We start from the raw sequence: 18,101 nt of genomic DNA on the forward strand, positions 1-18,101 counted from the left end.
ACGTTTCTTTCTTTGTGTGTTCTTGTTGCACGATTTAGCGAGCAGTCGAAAGCTGCACGAGATACTCCATACTGGCTTTGTAATCGCGATAGCAGCGGCGCCTATGGCCAGATACAGCTCGATATATAAATAAATGTATTAGCTCGCTTGCGCGGTGGACCACTTTTGTTTTCTCAATGCGATCCGACTTTCTTCCGCTTCATTTTCGAAAACATAATCGTCCGCGATTTCATTGAAAAGACGGGAGTAGTAATGACGAAAATATTTTATATTTATCAAGAATAATCCTTATTATACAAGCACGGTTGAATCTCGGTAACTCGGAAATCTGTAGGAGACAATCATTTTCTTTGTTCAACTATAATCTGAAGATTCTACCTATTTTATGTATATCGAGATCCGAGTTACCGAGATTAGAGTGTATCACATAATACATATGTCACATAATACTGAATTACAATGTTGGCTCTATACACGCGGGGTCCATGTACGTTATATTTTCTGGAAAGTGATCCATGATGATGAACCTGTTTTCACTGGATTCGCTTAGGGTGTCGATAAATCCAAACCAGTAAATAACAAGTCCTGGACCGAATCTGTTCCAGTAGCTTAGAAACTGCTCTTTTATGTACTTGTGATGGATTTCTATGTTGCCAAATCTTGCCTTGGACTCTATCCAATTTACTATAAAACCGTTCACTGCTATCGGAACTTCCAATTTGAAATCTGGCGTTTTGTCATACCCTCTTGATCTTAAGTATTCCTCGTTACGGAATGCAATATTGTGCTCTGTCAAATGATTCTGCAGTTTCAATTCATATTCTTGACCAACAGACCTAACAGATTGAAAGCGAAATAAGTAACCATTGTACAGATATTGTACATAATTGTCTCGCAATAATCACTCGAGAAGAGAAAGGCACTTACAGTCCAGTAGCATCTGCTATGGGCCCATACACGTTATCGTACAAAACACACTGCAAAGGAAAGTATATATACATTCAGTAATTTTAAAATATATAAATTGTGTTAATCAAAGTTTTTAATGGTGTCTTTATTACCAAATATACTTCGTACGCGAGGTCCTTATCCTGAATCAGTGTAGTATCTCTAAACAATTTTCCAATTTCATTCCTAGAAACTGAAAAAATATTTTTATTTACAATAATTTAGCTGTGTAGGGGGTTTAATAAATTAGAGAATAATTACCTTTTTGATCATATATTTCGCAGTATTTTTCAAGAATGTTTTTAGCTAATAATGCAGGAGGTACACTGAGATGCTCTGCCATTCTTAATAATATACCGATAGAGTCTCCATTTCGTACAGCTTTCATGTAACTATTGTTTAAACAATATTATGTAATAAAACTCGTACATAGTTAAATATAGAAAGTATGCGATGTAATACTTACACGTCATAATAGTTCTTATTGCTACCAAATAATTTACAATGATTAATTTTCATTTTGTGTTGTATGTCTAAAGATAATATTCCATATAGCGTGTTCGCGGGAATGCTGAATGACAAAAGGAAAAAGAATAAAGAGCAAATAAATATTTATTCAAGTATACTGTAATAGAATAAAATAATTATATTAGTATTAAAAGGAAGTGATCTTACTCTTTGTATTTTTGTTTCAATACATCCCGACAATCCTTTGGTAAACCATGATAATCTCGAATTGTATTTACAATGTCGTTGTACAAATCCAGCTTCATTCTTGATTATTATTTTTCAAACTTTCAACAATAAATCTCGTTGGCGTTGTGTCAACTTTTCTGTTATTGTGAACCTTTCGTTCCGTTCAGGATATTTTCAGTGAAAGTTAATAATTGACAGACAGGTAATTATACTATTTGACCCGTTTGTTGTAGCCGAATGGTTGTCGAATTTCATCGAAACTGAAATTTCGTTAAAAATCTTAAAAAAACGTGAACCTACTCTGGTTTGTTTTTATTTTTGTGATAACACTGTCATGTCACCTACATACGCGTGTATAGTATGTACATGGACTCTGAATTATTGTAGATCAAGCACCATATGTGGTTTCGGGTCGCACGTTCTGAAATACCGACATCGTTCGAGGTATGAACTAGTTCCAGGTACTAAAATGGTACAACTTTTCTAAAACTGTACTAAACAACCCGAATTGTTTAGAGATATTACACAGACCAAATTACTGAGATCTGCAAAATGTATTTTTTAAAATTTCGTTACGGCTTCAGATAATACAATCGAGATACGCGAGTATCTAATACTTTTTGTCATTCCGAGTAAGATCAAAATTTGAGGAAAGTATTTTCGTGATTATAGACTAAACTAGTCCTTCTAGCATCTCCAAACAATTCGAATCATTTAGACCAGTTCTAAACAAGTTACACCGGATACTTTTGTGGGTCACTGTATGCTTGATTCAGAACCCCCGAGTCATCCGAGTAGTACGAGTCAATGATAAGTGAAACTTTGAAAAAATATTTGCCGCGCAACTTACATCGACTCGTACTACTTGCAAGATTCGCGCAGCTTGCAAATAGCAAAAGGCAGCCAGAAGTGAATAATAAATCACGAAAAAGTTTCTCGACAAAGTCGAGAAAATTCTTGAGAAGTCTGGGGGCTTGGGAAAAAAGAGAACGAAAACGGCAATGTGAAATTGTCAACGTTATCGATTGAGCCACCGGCGTTCGGTTTCCCGCCCGAACAAACTCTCGCGGCCAACAGATGGCCGGCGAATGTGCATTTATTCGCGGGCAGAAACGGACGGGAGGACACAGATCGGGACAGATGTCGCGGTGGTCGACCGTTCGACCGAAAGTTGGCGCTCGCAGTCTTTCCGTTGTCAATAACGGACGCAGTGTCCCGGCACAAAATTCCGGAAACGTCTCGTTTGTGGAATTCGGCGGCCATCCGGATGTAATTTCGAGTTGTCGCGGGTTGATTCGTACGTGTGCCGAACGTTTGGGAAAAGAGGAGGCGTTGTCGATCGCGGCACGCGAGTCACTGTACGAGAAGAATTCGCAAAAACGGGCGTGCCTTGGATACTCGGCCGACGAGACGAGACGAGGACGGGACGAAACGAGACGGGTACGGGACGAGACGAGACGGTACGGGACGAAACTTCCCTCGCGCAAAAATATACAACGGCGGTGCGGGAGCCGAGAAACGGGCAACGATCGCGATCGCGACTGCGACTGCGGCTGCCACTGCGACCGCGACCAGGACAAAGGCGGCGACACGAAGCACAGGAACGGCGGTTGGCTCGACGGGGACGACGTCCACGACGACGAGGATCGAGCGACACCCCTCGGCGACGGTCACCTCGAGGACGATACGCGACGATAGCTCGGCGAATATCGAGGGCGAGAGCGGGAACGGAAAAGTACCGCGGTGCAGTGGAGGCTGAACCAATGCGACGCACCGCCGCGCGGATTTGAATGCGAACGAACCCATAACTGTCAACGGTCGAATTCGAAACGCTCGCGAACAAACGCCGTCTCCTATCCCTCGCGTCTATCGCGATAGGTCGCGGTTGTTCGGTTATCCCGGTGTACGGCCGGCTATTGCTCGGTGGTGGCTACGTGAGGTGGCACGAGAACGCAAATAAATGACCATGGATCACGGCATGTGCGACATCCAAACCGGATACAGCATTAATATCAAGAGGACGGACGGTGAGTAGATTCGCGCACCGCAACCCAGGTATTTTTAGAAATTACCCCGAACGGCCGTAGCGGCTGAGAACATCGGGACTAGTCGTCGCGGCGGGACGTGGGTTTCTTGCGATTCTATGGACGTGTATGGCAACGCGATATACGGCGCGACCTAACCCAGTCGGCTCGGCGACGACGCTCGTCGATCGTCTCCGTGGCGGTGACGAGCATCGATACACACCGAGTCTACATATGTACTCTCGGCCTTAAAGGAGCATTGCGGGAATCGGGTGCGTGGGCTGCTCGGCGAGCAGCAACGTCATGGAAACGCGCAGTTGGGACCGGTTCCGTTCTCCTGTCGGAAACTGGTGCGAGAGGACACAATCATTTCAGACTATACCGGCAACAGACACGGTGACTCGCACTCGTCCGTTCGCTCGACCTACGAATGTTACTAATCGTACCCGTGCGCGCACACCTGTTTGTTTACCAGACCGATTTCCATCGCCCTTGCTTAACCGATCGAAAAGGTGTCGCCGCGCCATGTTTGTTTTTCCCCCCTTTTGTTTTTTCTTTCAAATTGGCGCGTTGCGATGTCGCGGCGCGATCGCGATCGCGATTTGCGAGATTTCACCGTGGCGGCCGTAGAATCAGCGTGTAGGTGGAAGACGAGCACACCTATCCGCGAGCGACGAAGACATCCTTTCACCGCTTATGCACCGTGTGCACGCGTCCGCGTGCAACGAGACCAGAACGAAACCAGTCTTCCTCGAGTCATTGATCGCGCTTCTCTTACACGCTCCAGATTTTCACGCGAGACAATTTCTGTCTACGAGCGTTGTTTCGCGTGCCTCTCGGGGCCTCGTCTCGCGGGCCGCGTACCGATCGCAACAACGAATTCTCGGGCACGACTTCCGCCACGCTCCGATCGACCGACCGACCGACAAAAAATATTGTTGCCCAACAGCCGGCGTCGACCGGTTCGCGGTCGATACGAACAGCTGCAGGAACCACGCGAACGCGCGTACAATTTTTCCCAAAGGATGTATGTATTCGATCGGGCCGATGATTCTCGGTCATCCCTTCGTGACCGTCGCGTTTTGCTCCCACGAAATACAATAGGAGCGGCGTTGGATCGGAGATTAGAGGTACGATTGGAAGACAAAGTCGACGGTACACGCAATGGATCGCGACGCAACAAGTGGCCGTGGCGCGTATGAAATTTCGTAGCAAACGGTTTTATCCGAACGTTTGATCGGTTGTCGGAGAAGGATTCACGTCGCAGCTCCTCGTTCGTCCTTGCCCGAAAGAGCGAGCGGCGCGTGGTTGTCGCGCTACACGCGCGAGCGTAGGTGTCGCGTCCTTATATGGGCCTTCGTATCGCAAGATTCCAGCCGCGGCGAATCTTACCTTATAATCTTATATACGATATACATAAGTATATAGAAATATATATTATCCGGTCTTGCGTCGTCGGAGATTGATTCTCCTCGGGACGCGTCGAAATTGTCCGATGGTAATTCGTCGATCTTGGAAAGAGTAAGACCGAATAGCCAGGACCACGGGAACAGGATTTGTGATAACGCGATTATATTTGTTTGTTGCAGGTCGCGTCCACTCGGCTGTCGTTTCTGGAGTGAGTTGGGAACAACGAACTGTCACTGTAGAATGGTTCGAACGAGGAGAGACCAAAGGAAAGGAGGTAACGTCGAGATCGCGAAACGAGGATTCTTTACTTGTCGGAATAAGTCTGAAATCTAAAGTTTGTTCTCCGTTGAATTTGCAGGTCGAGATCGACGCGATCCTCGCGTTGAATCCCGAGCTCCTTAACCAGAAGGCGATGGCACCTCCGCAAGCGACGCCGGTTAACAACCATTCTGTACCGTCCTCCAGAGCTAGGGTATGTACGAGGATCGCCCCTGGAGATTCTCAACGTTTAGGATGGCGAACAGCCGACCGCGCGACGGTTCGCGGGAGGTCGATTTCGCCATGCTGCGATTGCGTCGCGGTCCGGTAGTATTATCGGGATTTTTCGCGCCGACTCGATCATCCGTTTCATCCGATTCTCTTGGTCATTCCTTCGGTGTAGTCGGCCCGTCTGCACGCCTCCGTGTCGTCGCACCGTCTACCGTACCGTCGTGTGGACGTACTCCCACCCTTCAAACGTATTAGGACACCTGCTTATTTCGTACAAATCGTAATATTTCTATATTTCTAATAATGTACAAATTGTTTGTCGGGTTGTCTATGTTTATTGAATTTTCTGTAAGTGTTCCGATACCATTGGAGGGGGGATGTACATTCGCGTGAAGTCAACCGCTCCTCCGTCTTCGGTCGCCCGCGGCATACGATTAGTCCGAGAAGAGCGCGCAGTAGGCAGCGACTACACCGACGAAGTCCGCGCGGCACTCGTCGACGTCGGCCACGACCTCGACGTAGAGACGCTGTCTCTCGTTGTTTCCTCGTTTTCGCTACTAACACGTTAACATCTTTTTTCCTCCATGGACGCTGCTCATTATCTCGGACTTGGGTCGACGATGGATCATCAACGACCTCGGAATCCTCTCCAAAACCGAATCCTAAACGCGACCTCGCATCTTCGCCGCGGCGCTAAATCGAAATGTCTGCCGGCGTACTCCTTCCAATTGTTTCGACTCGTCGATCCGCCTCGGTCCACCATTGATCCACCATTGATCCGCGCGCGATTCGTTACGGTATTACGGGCGGCCGTGTTGGGTGCTCGCGCGCGATAAATCGACTGTCACGACCGCGCGCAGGACTCTTCCGGCGACGAGGACGAGGGGATGGACGAGTCGGAAAACCACGAGGAAGGCTCCCTTGGACGGCATGGCGGTCACGCGACAAGAAACGGCCTTGCGTCCGCAACGCTTCCTGTACGAGTCACGTCTACTCTTTCGGTAAACGCGGATCCCACGCTCCACGCCACGCTCTTGTCCTCCGCTCTTCTGCCCTCTTGCCTCCCGCGTTCTCCAAGTCTCCGCTTTCCGCTTTCCAATCCCGGATCGCCGAGGATCCGAACCGCTCGACCGTTCGGGCCGCGCGGCCACGCTACACAGCATCGCATCGCACCGCATCGCATCGCACCGCACCGCATTGTACCTTTATCTCCACCCCCTCGTGTAACATCGATCGCGTTCGATCGCGCGCGGCGCGCGAATCGAGGGAAGCGTCGTCTCGTAGCGCGTTCGGATCCTCTTCTCTCGATCGGTACGACCGTCGCTGTACAGATTCTGTTCGTTTACCATGCTTCTCGCGTCCTTGTTATTACGGTGTCTTGTCGAGAATCTACCGCGTCCAGAATCTCGCGACGGTTTTTACCGGTTTCTACCGACCTTGAGTCGCGCTCGCCTGGTGAGGAGACGCGAACTTTATATGAATCTATTTCAACGCTATTCGATCGCAGTACACTAAGCTATGCAATAAATTCTCGCAGATGGTCCCTCGGCTTGTAAACGAAAATTGGACAGGGTCGGAGGAAGAGCGATACTTGTTGACAACGGAGAGATCATGTCTTCTCTTGTCTCCCAAATTGTCCATTTTTGGTTCACGAGCTGAGGGACAAAATTTGAGAGAATTTACTGCACCACGCCACCGCATTGTCTATGCAACCTTACGATACGTGTTGTCTGTTTCTTTTTCCAGCATTCTATGAAGCAGTCGATCCCGGTGAAAGGTACGTTTCGCACGGCCGTAAAACGCCGCGCTTCCCGTCCGATAGTTCTCCTGCGGGATTTCAACGATCGATCGGGTTTTCCTTTCGCGGAGGAAGGCAATGCATCGCCGTACGGGGTTCGCGCCGCGCTTGTCCGCCGGCTGCCGGCCATCGATTTTTCGCGTTGCCGCGAGCATGTGCCGTTAACACGCGGCTTGCTCGTCCGCATCGTACGTGCAGAACCGGACAGTCTGTTCGAGTACGAGGTTGCGGGATTCGTGGCTCTCGCCGCGAAACTATCGACGTTTTTCGCCGCACATGCATAGGCGCAAGGGCAAGGACCTTGACGGTGACGAACTTTCCGCTACCGCGCGACAACATTTTCGAAACTGCTCTTTCTCCGCAGCACCGTGTCCACCGCCTGTTCGCGGTCTTTTCCATCGTTTCCCGCACTTTTATTCGTTGTCGTCGCCGTTGTCCTTCGTTGTTCCCTCTGCCCGCGCCTGTGCCTGTGCCTTCACCCTCGTCTTTACCTTTGTCTCGGAATCGATCCGCGGAGGTGAAGCGAGGCTAGGCGAGGTCACAGCTCTCTCTCGCATCGTTCGTCATGAAGTTCGATCCGTTGAGTTATTGCTTCGGGAAGAAAAATAGGGTAACCAACGGGGACGACGGGAGCGAGGAGGACTCGCGATCATCACCGGAATGGATCGGACACGGTAACGTTCCGCGTTTCGCGACCGGTAGGGGTAGCTAAGAGATTCGTCGGATCGCTCTCTCGCTCTCGTGGCCCGCTTAAAAGATCTCTTGCTTAACGTGTCGTTTGCAGCGGGCTCCAATAGGCAATTGTCGCGGCCGACGAGTCGACCGACCAATATAATGCCACCTGCCACGCCAGTCAACGGACACGGCGATACGGTGACCGGCTTGACGGCGCGGCGGGAACTCGAAAACATACCGCCGACGCCTACAACCGGCCCGGTTCCCTTCAACGTGAACGCCCAGGGGAAACCGAAGCAACAGCAGCTGCAACAACAGCAGCAGCAACAACAACAACAGCAGCAACAGATACAGACTCAGCAGCAAGCTCAGGTGGAGAACGGTCGAGGCAGACGCTCGAACGTTGTCAAAGAAGTCGAAAGATTAAAGAAGAACAGGGAGGAGAGAAGACAGAGGCAAGCCGAGTTGAAGGAGGAGAAAGAGGCTATGATGAATTTGGATCCGGGCAATCCGAATTGGGAGTTCCTCGCAATGATAAGGTCGGTGGAGTCTCCGTGTTTCCTCGATGCCGGTTTAACATCCTTTTGAGAGTTGTTAAGGGGTTCGTTATCGTTTTTGTTTCGCAGGGAGTATCAGAACAGTATAGACTTCAGACCGTTGCGGGACACGGACTCCGTCGAGGACCATCAGATCACGGTGTGCGTGAGGAAACGTCCGCTGAACAAGAAAGAGTGCGCACGCAAGGAGGTCGACGTGATCAGTGTGCCCAGCAAGGATCAAATGGTGGTGCACGAGCCGAAGGCCAAAGTCGATCTGACCAAATACTTGGAGAACCAGATATTTCGATTCGATTACGCGTTCGATGAGACCTGCAACAACGAGATCGTCTACAAGTACACCGCCAAACCGCTGGTGCAGACCATTTTCGAGGGTGGCATGGCCACGTGCTTCGCCTACGGCCAAACGGGTAGCGGGAAGACCCACACCATGGGCGGCGATTTTAACGGAAGGACACAGGACTGCAAGAAAGGCATATACGCGATGGTCGCCAAAGACGTGTTCAAGTGTCTAAAACTGACCAAATACCGGCCTTTGAATCTAGTTATATCTGCCAGTTTCTTCGAAATCTATTCCGGCAAAGTGTTCGATTTGTTGGCGGACAAAGAGAAGCTCAGGGTCTTGGAGGACGGGAAACAGCAAGTTTGTTCTCATTCTAGTTCTCTCTTTTTCGATCGTTGCTCGTTTAGCGAGCGAACAGTCGCCTCGATTCGCCGACGATAACCATTTTCTCTCCGGTTTACGTTTCAGGTGCAAATCGTCGGATTAACGGAGAAAGTCGTCGAGACCTGCGACGAAGTACTGAAGCTGATCCAACACGGGAACAGTGCCAGAACGAGCGGCCAGACCAGCGCAAATTCAAATTCTTCACGTTCGCACGCGGTCTTTCAGATTATAGCACGAACGCCGGGCACGCACAGGGTTCACGGCAAATTTTCTCTGATCGATCTCGCTGGTAACGAAAGGGGAGCCGATACATCCTCCGCCAACAGACAAACTCGTGAGTCGAAGGTTGAAATATTCGGTCGTCTCATAAGTTCGTGCCGTGAATGTGTTCACAGTTGTTTACATGTTTAATTGATTTCGTAAAGGAAATTTTTCTTTTGGACGACAAGCACGTTCTAGCCGCGCAACTGACGAGATGTCTGAAATTTTGATTAGTCCAAAATTATCTGTTCGCAGATACTTAGAATCGTCAATCCAACTTTCTACGATTTCTTTCATTAATTGTTTTCTTTTTTTTAGGAATGGAGGGCGCAGAGATCAACAAGTCGCTGTTAGCTTTAAAGGAGTGCATCCGAGCACTGAGTCGCAAAGGCACGCATTTGCCGTTCAGAGCGAGCAAGTTGACCCAGGTGCTAAGGGACAGTTTCATCGGCGAGAAGTCCAAGACTTGCATGGTAATCTCAACGCTGATCGTGTGCCCACGTTACGCGTACGTCGATAGTGTGCTTGTAAAAATGGATCGTAATCGTTTTCGTTCGCAGATTGCCATGATCAGTCCGGGAATGAGTTCTTGCGAGCACTCGTTGAATACTCTGAGGTACGCCGATCGCGTCAAGGAGCTAGCGGCGACCGATCCTACGGAAATGAAAGTATCACCGACGGACGAAGATCGAGAGCCAACTATCGACGAACAGTCCAACACTAGCGTTCTGTCGGACAGCGATTTGGCGCAGCTTCGTTCCCTCAACGTTAGTTCCACTCCTTCTGTAAAACAGTCGTCGTCGCGGTTATCTTACCGTATCTCATTTCTTGATGGTGAATATTTTTCAGGAAGGTGAGATTTCCCAGGATCTGTATACCTTCCACGAGGCCGTGTCGGCGTTGCAGCTGCTGGAAGAGGAAGTTCTGGATACGCACAAAATGGTCATTGAAAATACCACCGGGTTTCTCAATGACGCTCGTACCGTATTTAGCGCGACGCACGAAGTCGATTACGACCAAGAAGGTAAGTTTCGACGATTACACACGTACCTTCTCGATTGTCGATGCTCGGGTTCCGCCGCGACCGTTTCCGCATGGCTCTATCTATTTTCGTTTCCGACAAGCAAGCGTGTTTCCCGTTTCCTATCGGTCAAATTCTTTGTTTGTGGCTCGGAATGCTTCGTTGCATGGACTGTTCTATCGATCGCGCGGGGCTTCTACGCGTACGCGTTTGCTCTATCGATCGGCGTCGACGAACCGGTCGATGCGAAACGTGAACGTTCCGTTTGCGCGGGTCTAAGAGGAAACAGGATGGGTGGAGGGCAGAGGGCGGAAGGCGATCAGGGTACGGCATGATCGACTATGAAATTTTGCAACAGATTCGCGCGGTAAAGGTAAGGCATATGCGAGCTGCACGTTAAAATGGAACCGGAATTACGGCAGAACGGCGACTACTACGACTACGACTACGGATACCACTACGGACACGGATACGGACACGGATACAACTGAGGCAACCAGTACTACCGCGACTCGTGCCTCCTCCACTCGAAATAAGGCGGTACCAGTCCATAGAGTTGCCTACGTCGCATCGCAAAATTACGGGCGGGCCGAGCCGGGCGAAATCATTGATGAAACTACAATGGATTCGTTAAAGAGCCCTTGGAAGGAAGTCACGGACTATAATATGGACGATGACTCGTGGGATATTACCGACCACGGATCGAACGAATCCCTGGTTCGAAACGCCAACAGCCCGGCATCGTTGAACAACAAGAACAACATATTTTCGATCGCCTTGCGCGTGTCTAGAAAGAGCGACGGTCGAGGAACGAACACGGACCGAAAGTGTTCGCGGGTCGGATCGTTCAGCCGACGGTTCTCGACCGGAAGCAAGAACGCTTCGTCCAAGTATCACTGGTCCGGTCGGTTTAACGATCGCGCGAGAAAGTATTCGAATTTCCGTCACTTCGACAACGGAAACAAAGGCGACAGCCGTGACGCCGGCGACAGCGGCACCGATTACAATTACAACTTGGAGACGCTCGATACGGACAAGCCGTCGAGAAAAACGAAACTGGTTTCCTACGATGAATCGGACCTCGACGTTCGAAACAACAGCAACGAAAACGTGGGAAGCTACGGCGATCGAAAAGCCGGAATCGGTGTCACGGCGGTTAACGAGCTCGACGCGACGCCTCGGGAAGGAGACCGTTCCCGTCGTCTGTCCTTCATCGTCGACGACCGCGAATCGTCCGCGTTCCGCGAAATCGATCGAAACGATCAAGACGCGCCTCTTTCGAAATCCTGCCGTTCGGCACGCGGTTCGCTTTACCTCGACTCCTTGAGATTCTTGTTGACGCTCGTGAAGAACCTTATATTTTTCTCCATATTGCCCACCGCGTACGTGGCTTTCTTCTTTTACGTGAACGAAACGCAAGGACAGTAACGGGGAAGGCTCGATCATTCCAAACGTCCGCGAGCACTATTTTAAGAACTGATCTATTTTTTAACGTATAACGATTATTCCACTAGTATTATATATAATATCGACGTATTGTATCTATGTACGGCTGTCACATTCGCGTGTCTCTCCGTTCGCGTCCAGACGACACGTCCCCTGTAAATCAATTTAATCCGAGCAGTTTCGTAAACGTGCAAAGACACGCGGCCAAAATTGTGAACCATTGACGCGGCCTTGTGAATCGTCGTCGATCGCGCTTCATCGCCTATCAGCGTCCAGAGTACGTCGACTCACGTGTTCTAGTTACAGCGCCTAGACATTGTTCGTAATCCGCTTGTCACGATTCACGATCCTGTTTCCGACAAAAAAAAGACAAGAAGGGACACGGCACACGGGAGCGTAACGGGGAGCGAAGCGCATATTCCAATGCAAGATTTCGTGGTGGACGACAATGTTGTCTCCGTGATTCCGTACGGGCGACGATCGTTACTTTGTAGATAATCGTAAGGAGAGCCAACCGAGCGACAACTTTTTTCACCGTAACGTCACGAACCATTGCAGATTTCAGACGGAAAAGAGCAAAGTTTGAGTCGCCCTACCCAAGGAGGTTCTCGTTGAGTAGACGTCTGATAGAGAGAATACAATTTTCCGACGGTACGAAATTCATTAATTTGTCTCTCGCAATCACCGAGGTCATTTATCGAACAAATCAATGCGCCGCTTGTCTTAATCCAAAGCAGCAGCAGCGGCGGCGGCGTTAGTAATACTAATCGTCATTGTCCGGGAATAGACGCGGAAATATCGGGCTGGATAAAATCCGAAAAAAAATAATCCTACGTCGCGGCAGGGTGGACGGCTCAACTTTTCGTCTTGCCGTCGAACGTGTGCGCCGCCTGCAAATCGGCTGTGACCGTCGTTTATCCAGACCACGTGTTTCTCGAGCGAATCCTAAAATCGATCGATTCACGCGGATCCGAAACGTTACAAAGGCTGTTGTCGCTTGAAATAAATCTTATTTTTGTGGATACGCAATCTAACGGTGCATACTGTGTTTTCTTCGCACTAATTCTAGAAAATAACCGACGAGACGGACTCGCACGCGAGCGGGGGCCGCCCGCGGAGAGTCCATCTCGTTGTCTCGTCATCCACGCAGTCTCGCCTTACCGCATTGTTTCCTGTCGCACTGGTGACACGACTAACCGACCGATCGGTACGCGGCCGGCCGATTCGCCGCGACAACTCGCTTGCGTTCACGCAAATTCATGGAACATTTCGACCTCACAATCGCGGATCACTAATCCTCTAATCGATCATTAGTCAACACCGCTGATCGAGGAGTTCCCGAGTGCCGGCTATTGAAAGCGTTTTGTCTGTTGCAGCGTATGCCCAAAAATGGGAACAGCTACTGGTTCAGCAGCGCGACACCTTGAACGTCGCAATAGATCAAGTGAGTCAGTTTCGCGGACAGCTGTTGCAAGAGGAACAGATCAGCCAGAAGATGACGCGAACTCGTAACCTGCGACACAACTAAACCCCGGATCCTTTCACGAGACACAGAGTGTGTGAGAGAGAGAGACCGTTAAACAGCAGAACAGAGTGGGTTAAAAGCACAGACAGGGAGGCAAAACAGATGCTTTTAGGCGTTTCTCAACACACGAAAATCCTTCATTCGCTTTTCATCCGAGCATATCCCACTTTTTTCACAAATACGTCGTCAATCGTGCTACTATATCCCCCGACGTGATATCGTACTAATTTAACAAGGACGTAACTTCTAATCCGGGTCTATCGGTACCTTGATATCGCCGCGCGTACTCGCAGAAGCGCGCGACGCGCGCGGAAACACTGTCGCAAGAATAATATCGAAACCACCTTTTATTCTAGCTCGTTGAACGATCCTTCTTGCCATCGCGCTATTTAATTATTCGTCGTACCGGCCAATTCGAAAACCTCGCTACAAGCAGCGACGTCCGACTTAAGTTAAGAGCCGTTAGACGGTGGATTTTCGGGGCACATCGCTCTGCACGCGAGAACGTGAAGCGATTAAATACACACGACGCGACGAACGCGCGATGCTGCAACAAAAAAAGAAAAAAAAAAGAAACCGCGGAACTGCAGAGAAACGCGAAGCGACGAGCGTCCACGACAAGAGTCCACGCATAAGAATGATGAATAAAAACTAAATGGTTCGTAAACGTTACCTTTTACGTTGATTCTGTTAAAGCACACGCCCTGCTTAGTCGCGATGGATCGATCAACAACGACCCATGTCGAGAACGTAATCAGTGGAAATTCTGCCCGAGGATTTATCGTTAACAGTAATCGACACGATTAAGTTAATCGACTCTTCTTCCCTTGTTCTTTCTTTCTTTCTTTCATAGTACCTCGCAGTTTCATCGTTTCATTTGGATCTGTACTTTTCTCCTGCTTTCGCCGTGCCGCGCGCGAGTTCTATTTCAAAAATCGGAGCGATTCCGCGGACAACGTTTCTCCATCGTCGTGGACGTTGATGTTTCCGTTGGCGAACCACCGAGAACGAACACACGCGGTTCCGTTGCTATTCAGAGAAACATCGCGAGTTCTTTCCGCCTCTAAACAATCTCGTCCGAAGTAAAGTGAACTCGGTACAGTGGTCGGAGATATGTATATCAAACGAGTGTGAGAAGGCAAGCAAAAAGGGTACTAGAGAAAGCGATCGAATGCTAACAAACTCTCAAAGTGGTAAACAGTCTATTCGCGTTGTTGGTAAAGTATGATTTTTATAGAAATATATTTATATAGGTAACAGCGTCGTTGCAACGCATATTTGTGTATAGAGAGAGTGAGAGAGAAAGCGAGCGAGCGAAAGAGAGAGAGAGAGAGATATGAAGGAGAGGGGCTTGTGCGTATGTGTACACTAATGTGTGTGTGTGAGCGTGAGAAAAAGAGACTCGAACATTTGTCGTATCGAACGCAAAATTTCTGTTCACTTATGATACGTATTAAAACTGAAACCGCTTTAAAAATGGTAAGAACTCATTCCTCTTGTATATTTATCTTCAGCAAAGCACCATCGATATGTTTTGTACCACCAAGAGCGCCAGGAGCATTCGCAAATGCAAGTAGACCGTGGTCTATTCTACACTGTTAAAGCAAACCGTACAATTCAGAATGAACCAACAACGAATTCCAAAATAATACGTTTATTAAAAGCCGCGTACATATTTACAGACGGACATCGCAATAGTCTTGACCAGCAAGCGACAATTGCGAGGGCTTATCATCGTATCAACAAGATTAATCTCATCGATTAGGAGCGCGTGAACGCGCTCGCAGAATTATAATTAGGTCGGCCGACGAGTCATCGCGTTTTTTCGTCCGTAGATGGCGATACAGAAAAACGCGACGACTTATTAGCCGATCCAATAGATCTCGTTACCAAAAACGTTCCTGCGTCGCGGAACCGACTCTAGGCGCGAAGAAAAACCTGGACGAAAATCACGTGCGCGCTACCCAGCTGTGTCCCAGGTGGACACGGATCGATAGGCAAAAAAACTATCGAATCGAAATAAAAATGATTTTACCCTGTGGAGAAGCAATTACCAGGTTCGAACGCGCGTGATTCCGATTTCAAACGAACCTCTCTGGGCGCCGATTCGGTCCCGCGACGTACCCCGACCGTCTTTCGGCAACGTGTACACATGCACAGCGTTATTCCTTATTATAAAATCATCACAGTCTTTCGTCGAATTTCGTACTGTACATGCTCGTCCGCGTACATCGATTTCTAGTACAAGCGACAGAACGTAGCGGAAATTAGTGGAAGCATTAAATTCCGGCGAACGGAGGTAAAGATATACTTTTGTAAAGTCGAAGTCGCGAGTATATCGAACATCCTTCTATACTCGTTAATCGACGAAATTCGCTATTCTTCTTTGGTCTATAAAATACTTGAACGGGGACGACTGGCACGGAGAACGATCTTTGCTCAATCGTCACTGAAGGCGTCCGAGAGGTCGCTGACTTCCTCGGTGTCGATTGTTCTACTTCTCTCTGGGAAAAATGAATCTTGGCTAAGAGCGGGCACTTGTCTAGAAAACTCGCTGGTGGCCCATAAGAACAGATCGAGCGTTTGCTCGGTACACTCTGCTATAAATCGAATGAACGGCCGCACGTATCCCGTGTTCGCGATCTCCAGATTCTCGTAGTACGTGTGCCGATGCTGTTTGTGAATGATAACGGGCGGATATCCAGCCTGCATGAGGATCATGTTCATCAACAATCGTGACGTTCTGCCGTTCCCATCCGAGAAAGGATGTATGCACACCAACTTGTAGTGCGCCAAAGCCGCGTACCTGCCGTAGCAGCAACAGCAACGGTGTTGACAGCGGATAGTCGCAGCAGCGGCGGCAACAGCAACATGAAGAATAAGAAAGAACTGCGTTAGTCGAGGTACCAACAAGAATCCTTGGACAGAAGATGATTTCCTACCTAACAGGATGCATCCGAATGGCGGTTTCGCTATTCAACCAGAGGATAAATTCCTCCATCAGATAGTGTATGTCGCCGGGTCCTGGCGGCACGTGGCCGCCGACGTAAACCTGGGTGCGACGGAACTGGCCGCCTTGGACCGGGTCCACGTGTCCCAAAACGCGCTTATGTATCTCTAATATGTCTTTGATCGAGATCGAGCCGACCCTGTTGACCAACGTGGCGTTAATGTACTTCATGGCCGCGTCCAGACCCAAGATCTCGTTGTGCTCGTCGATGCTTTTGCCGGCTACCGCGGTGCGCGTCTCCACGATGGCCCTGGTTTGCGCCAGGTTCATCGTGTTGCCCTCGATGCCGACCGTGTGATAAATGTGCTGAAAGTAAGCCTCCTTCTTGGCGCGTATTAGGGCGGCATTCTTGTCGGGGATCGCAGCAAGCGCGTCCCGCTTCTCGTCTATGCGCCGGAGGGTGCTGCGGTCCAGCTCCTCGACCACGCGGGCCGTCCGACGACTGTTGATCAACGCCTCCTCGTGATTCGGCTGGTAATTGAGGGCGCGCGCGTAATACTCGTTCGCTTTGACCACGTCGTTTTGCGCGTACTCGAGGAACTCTCCGTAACGGTTCAGAACGTCGGGATGCCGTGGCGCCAGCGCGACGGCGTGCTGGAACAGCTTCACCGCCTTCTTTTCCTTGCCGGAGAGCTTCATCTCCAGTGCCAGCTGCAGAGACGTAAGCGCCTCCGCGGTCGAGGTCACTTTGTCGCGGTTCGTCGTCGCGATCTCGCCGAACCAGCCGTTGCCACGAGGAGACGGCACCGCCACGTCCAGGCTACCCTCCAACACGTTCAACGCACTCTCCGACGGGAGCGGGACGAACGCGCGCCGATAATCCTGTTGCTCTGGAAACGTTTCATACGGGGAAACAGTGGTAAGAGATACGGTTAGGTCTTGCGAGGTTATGTTCGACCAGCGAACGCGCTCCAGCTTCCTCGAACGCTTACCTGGCATCTCGGCCGACGACAAATGGTCGATGTAGTAGCGGGACAAGAGCGCGCCGATCGCAGCAACAGCGATTCCCGACGCGAACACCAGAAATACGACCAGGCGATTCACCGTCATCGCGACGCTGCTTGCATTATTTCGATACCCGTGCCTCCCGTTTACAAGGTCGAGCCCGTCGTGGAACACAGAAACCAAACTCGGCCGCGACACCACCATGTCTCTGCGAGTAACGGACTGACTCGTCGGCACGGTTTCCTTCGGATCGCGAGACTGGACGTCATGTTTCCAGTTGCCTCGTCGACTGTTCTCTCGACACGCTACACTCGAACGGCAACGTTCCGGACGAACCGCGAGACAGCGATAGTAGCGCGTTGTCGCGCCGCGCGACTCATATCGCGTACACTCGATACGCGTTCGCGATATTATAAACCACGAATCGTGTGGTCTCTCGCGATTGGTTCGGAACGTTGCTTCATTTCCCTTGCCGGTTCTGCCGCGGGCCAACGGATGTCGCCACCGGTCCCCGTAACACGACGGCGCTTATCTTTTCCTTTCGATAAATAAATACGATACAATGCGAGACCGCGGTCTGCCTCCATCGTAAACCAGGGTTGCTCCTTTCCTCCGCGCTTCTCCTCGAG

The 18,101-nt window shown here is 49.8% G+C and overlaps 3 protein-coding genes across 11 annotated transcripts; 1 reads left to right on the plus strand and 2 right to left on the minus strand.

Moving 5' to 3' along the window:
- Positions 1 to 253: 253 nt before the first annotated feature.
- Positions 254 to 10,355, minus strand: LOC144468740 (CDAN1-interacting nuclease 1). 3 transcript variants are annotated; one of them, XM_078178428.1, is made up of 7 exons: positions 10,341 to 10,355; positions 1,624 to 1,904; positions 1,415 to 1,519; positions 1,210 to 1,340; positions 1,062 to 1,141; positions 928 to 977; positions 254 to 836 (listed from the first exon to the last, which is right to left on the minus strand). In XM_078178428.1, the coding sequence occupies exons 2-7, from the start codon at positions 1,719 to 1,721 to the stop codon at positions 455 to 457; spliced, it is 846 nt and encodes a 281-aa protein (XP_078034554.1). In that variant the 5' UTR covers positions 1,722 to 1,904; positions 10,341 to 10,355; the 3' UTR covers positions 254 to 454. The 3 variants fall into 3 exon arrangements, with proteins under 3 accessions (XP_078034554.1, XP_078034552.1, XP_078034553.1); XM_078178426.1 differs by lacking the exon at positions 10,341 to 10,355 and adding an exon at positions 1,990 to 2,071; XM_078178427.1 differs by lacking the exon at positions 10,341 to 10,355 and adding an exon at positions 1,994 to 2,036.
- Klp10a (kinesin-like protein 10A) lies at positions 2,836 to 15,007 on the plus strand. Of its 7 annotated transcripts, XM_078178413.1 has the most exons (13): positions 2,841 to 3,671; positions 5,258 to 5,352; positions 5,437 to 5,550; positions 6,428 to 6,568; positions 7,314 to 7,344; positions 8,150 to 8,579; positions 8,667 to 9,240; positions 9,349 to 9,598; positions 9,844 to 9,998; positions 10,086 to 10,292; positions 10,375 to 10,549; positions 12,551 to 12,643; positions 13,369 to 15,007. In XM_078178413.1, the coding sequence occupies exons 1-13, from the start codon at positions 3,605 to 3,607 to the stop codon at positions 13,518 to 13,520; spliced, it is 2,484 nt and encodes an 827-aa protein (XP_078034539.1). In that variant the 5' UTR covers positions 2,841 to 3,604; the 3' UTR covers positions 13,521 to 15,007. The 7 variants fall into 7 exon arrangements, with proteins under 7 accessions (XP_078034534.1, XP_078034536.1, XP_078034537.1 ...); XM_078178408.1 differs by lacking the exons at positions 12,551 to 12,643; positions 13,369 to 15,007 and adding an exon at positions 10,905 to 12,544 and having other exon boundaries at positions 2,836 to 3,671; XM_078178410.1 differs by lacking the exons at positions 12,551 to 12,643; positions 13,369 to 15,007 and adding an exon at positions 10,905 to 12,544 and having other exon boundaries at positions 2,836 to 3,671; positions 6,428 to 6,544.
- A 134-nt stretch (positions 15,008 to 15,141) lies between these two features.
- On the minus strand, positions 15,142 to 17,884 carry Fic (FIC domain protein adenylyltransferase). The gene is made up of 3 exons (XM_078178421.1): positions 17,460 to 17,884; positions 16,460 to 17,357; positions 15,142 to 16,323 (listed from the first exon to the last, which is right to left on the minus strand). Exons 1-3 carry the CDS (start codon positions 17,674 to 17,676, stop codon positions 15,957 to 15,959), a joined length of 1,482 nt encoding a protein of 493 aa, XP_078034547.1. The 5' UTR covers positions 17,677 to 17,884; the 3' UTR covers positions 15,142 to 15,956.
- Positions 17,885 to 18,101: the final 217 nt, after the last annotated feature.

Source organism: Augochlora pura, chromosome 4 (assembly GCF_028453695.1).
Source record: "Augochlora pura isolate Apur16 chromosome 4, APUR_v2.2.1, whole genome shotgun sequence".
NCBI lineage: Eukaryota > Metazoa > Arthropoda > Insecta > Hymenoptera > Halictidae > Augochlora > Augochlora pura.

Coding starts and splice junctions, on each gene's coding strand:
- LOC144468740 (XM_078178428.1), bottom strand. CDS start 1,721: ATGAAGCTGGATTTGTACAACGACATTGTAAATACAATTCGAGATTAT. Junction 1,341..1,414: donor AATAAGAACTATTATGACGT/GTAAGTATTACA, acceptor TTTAAACAATAG/TTACATGAAAGCTGTACGAA. Junction 837..927: donor ATAGCAGATGCTACTGGACT/GTAAGTGCCTTT, acceptor TCAATCTGTTAG/GTCTGTTGGTCAAGAATATG.
- Klp10a (XM_078178408.1), top strand. CDS start 3,605: ATGACCATGGATCACGGCATGTGCGACATCCAAACCGGATACAGCATT. Junction 5,551..6,427: donor TACCGTCCTCCAGAGCTAGG/GTATGTACGAGG, acceptor GACCGCGCGCAG/GACTCTTCCGGCGACGAGGA. Junction 10,550..10,904: donor AGTCGATTACGACCAAGAAG/GTAAGTTTCGAC, acceptor ATTTTGCAACAG/ATTCGCGCGGTAAAGGTAAG.
- Fic (XM_078178421.1), bottom strand. CDS start 17,676: ATGGTGGTGTCGCGGCCGAGTTTGGTTTCTGTGTTCCACGACGGGCTC. Junction 17,358..17,459: donor GTCGTCGGCCGAGATGCCAG/GTAAGCGTTCGA, acceptor AAACGTTTCCAG/AGCAACAGGATTATCGGCGC. Junction 16,324..16,459: donor ATTCGGATGCATCCTGTTAG/GTAGGAAATCAT, acceptor CTGCTACGGCAG/GTACGCGGCTTTGGCGCACT.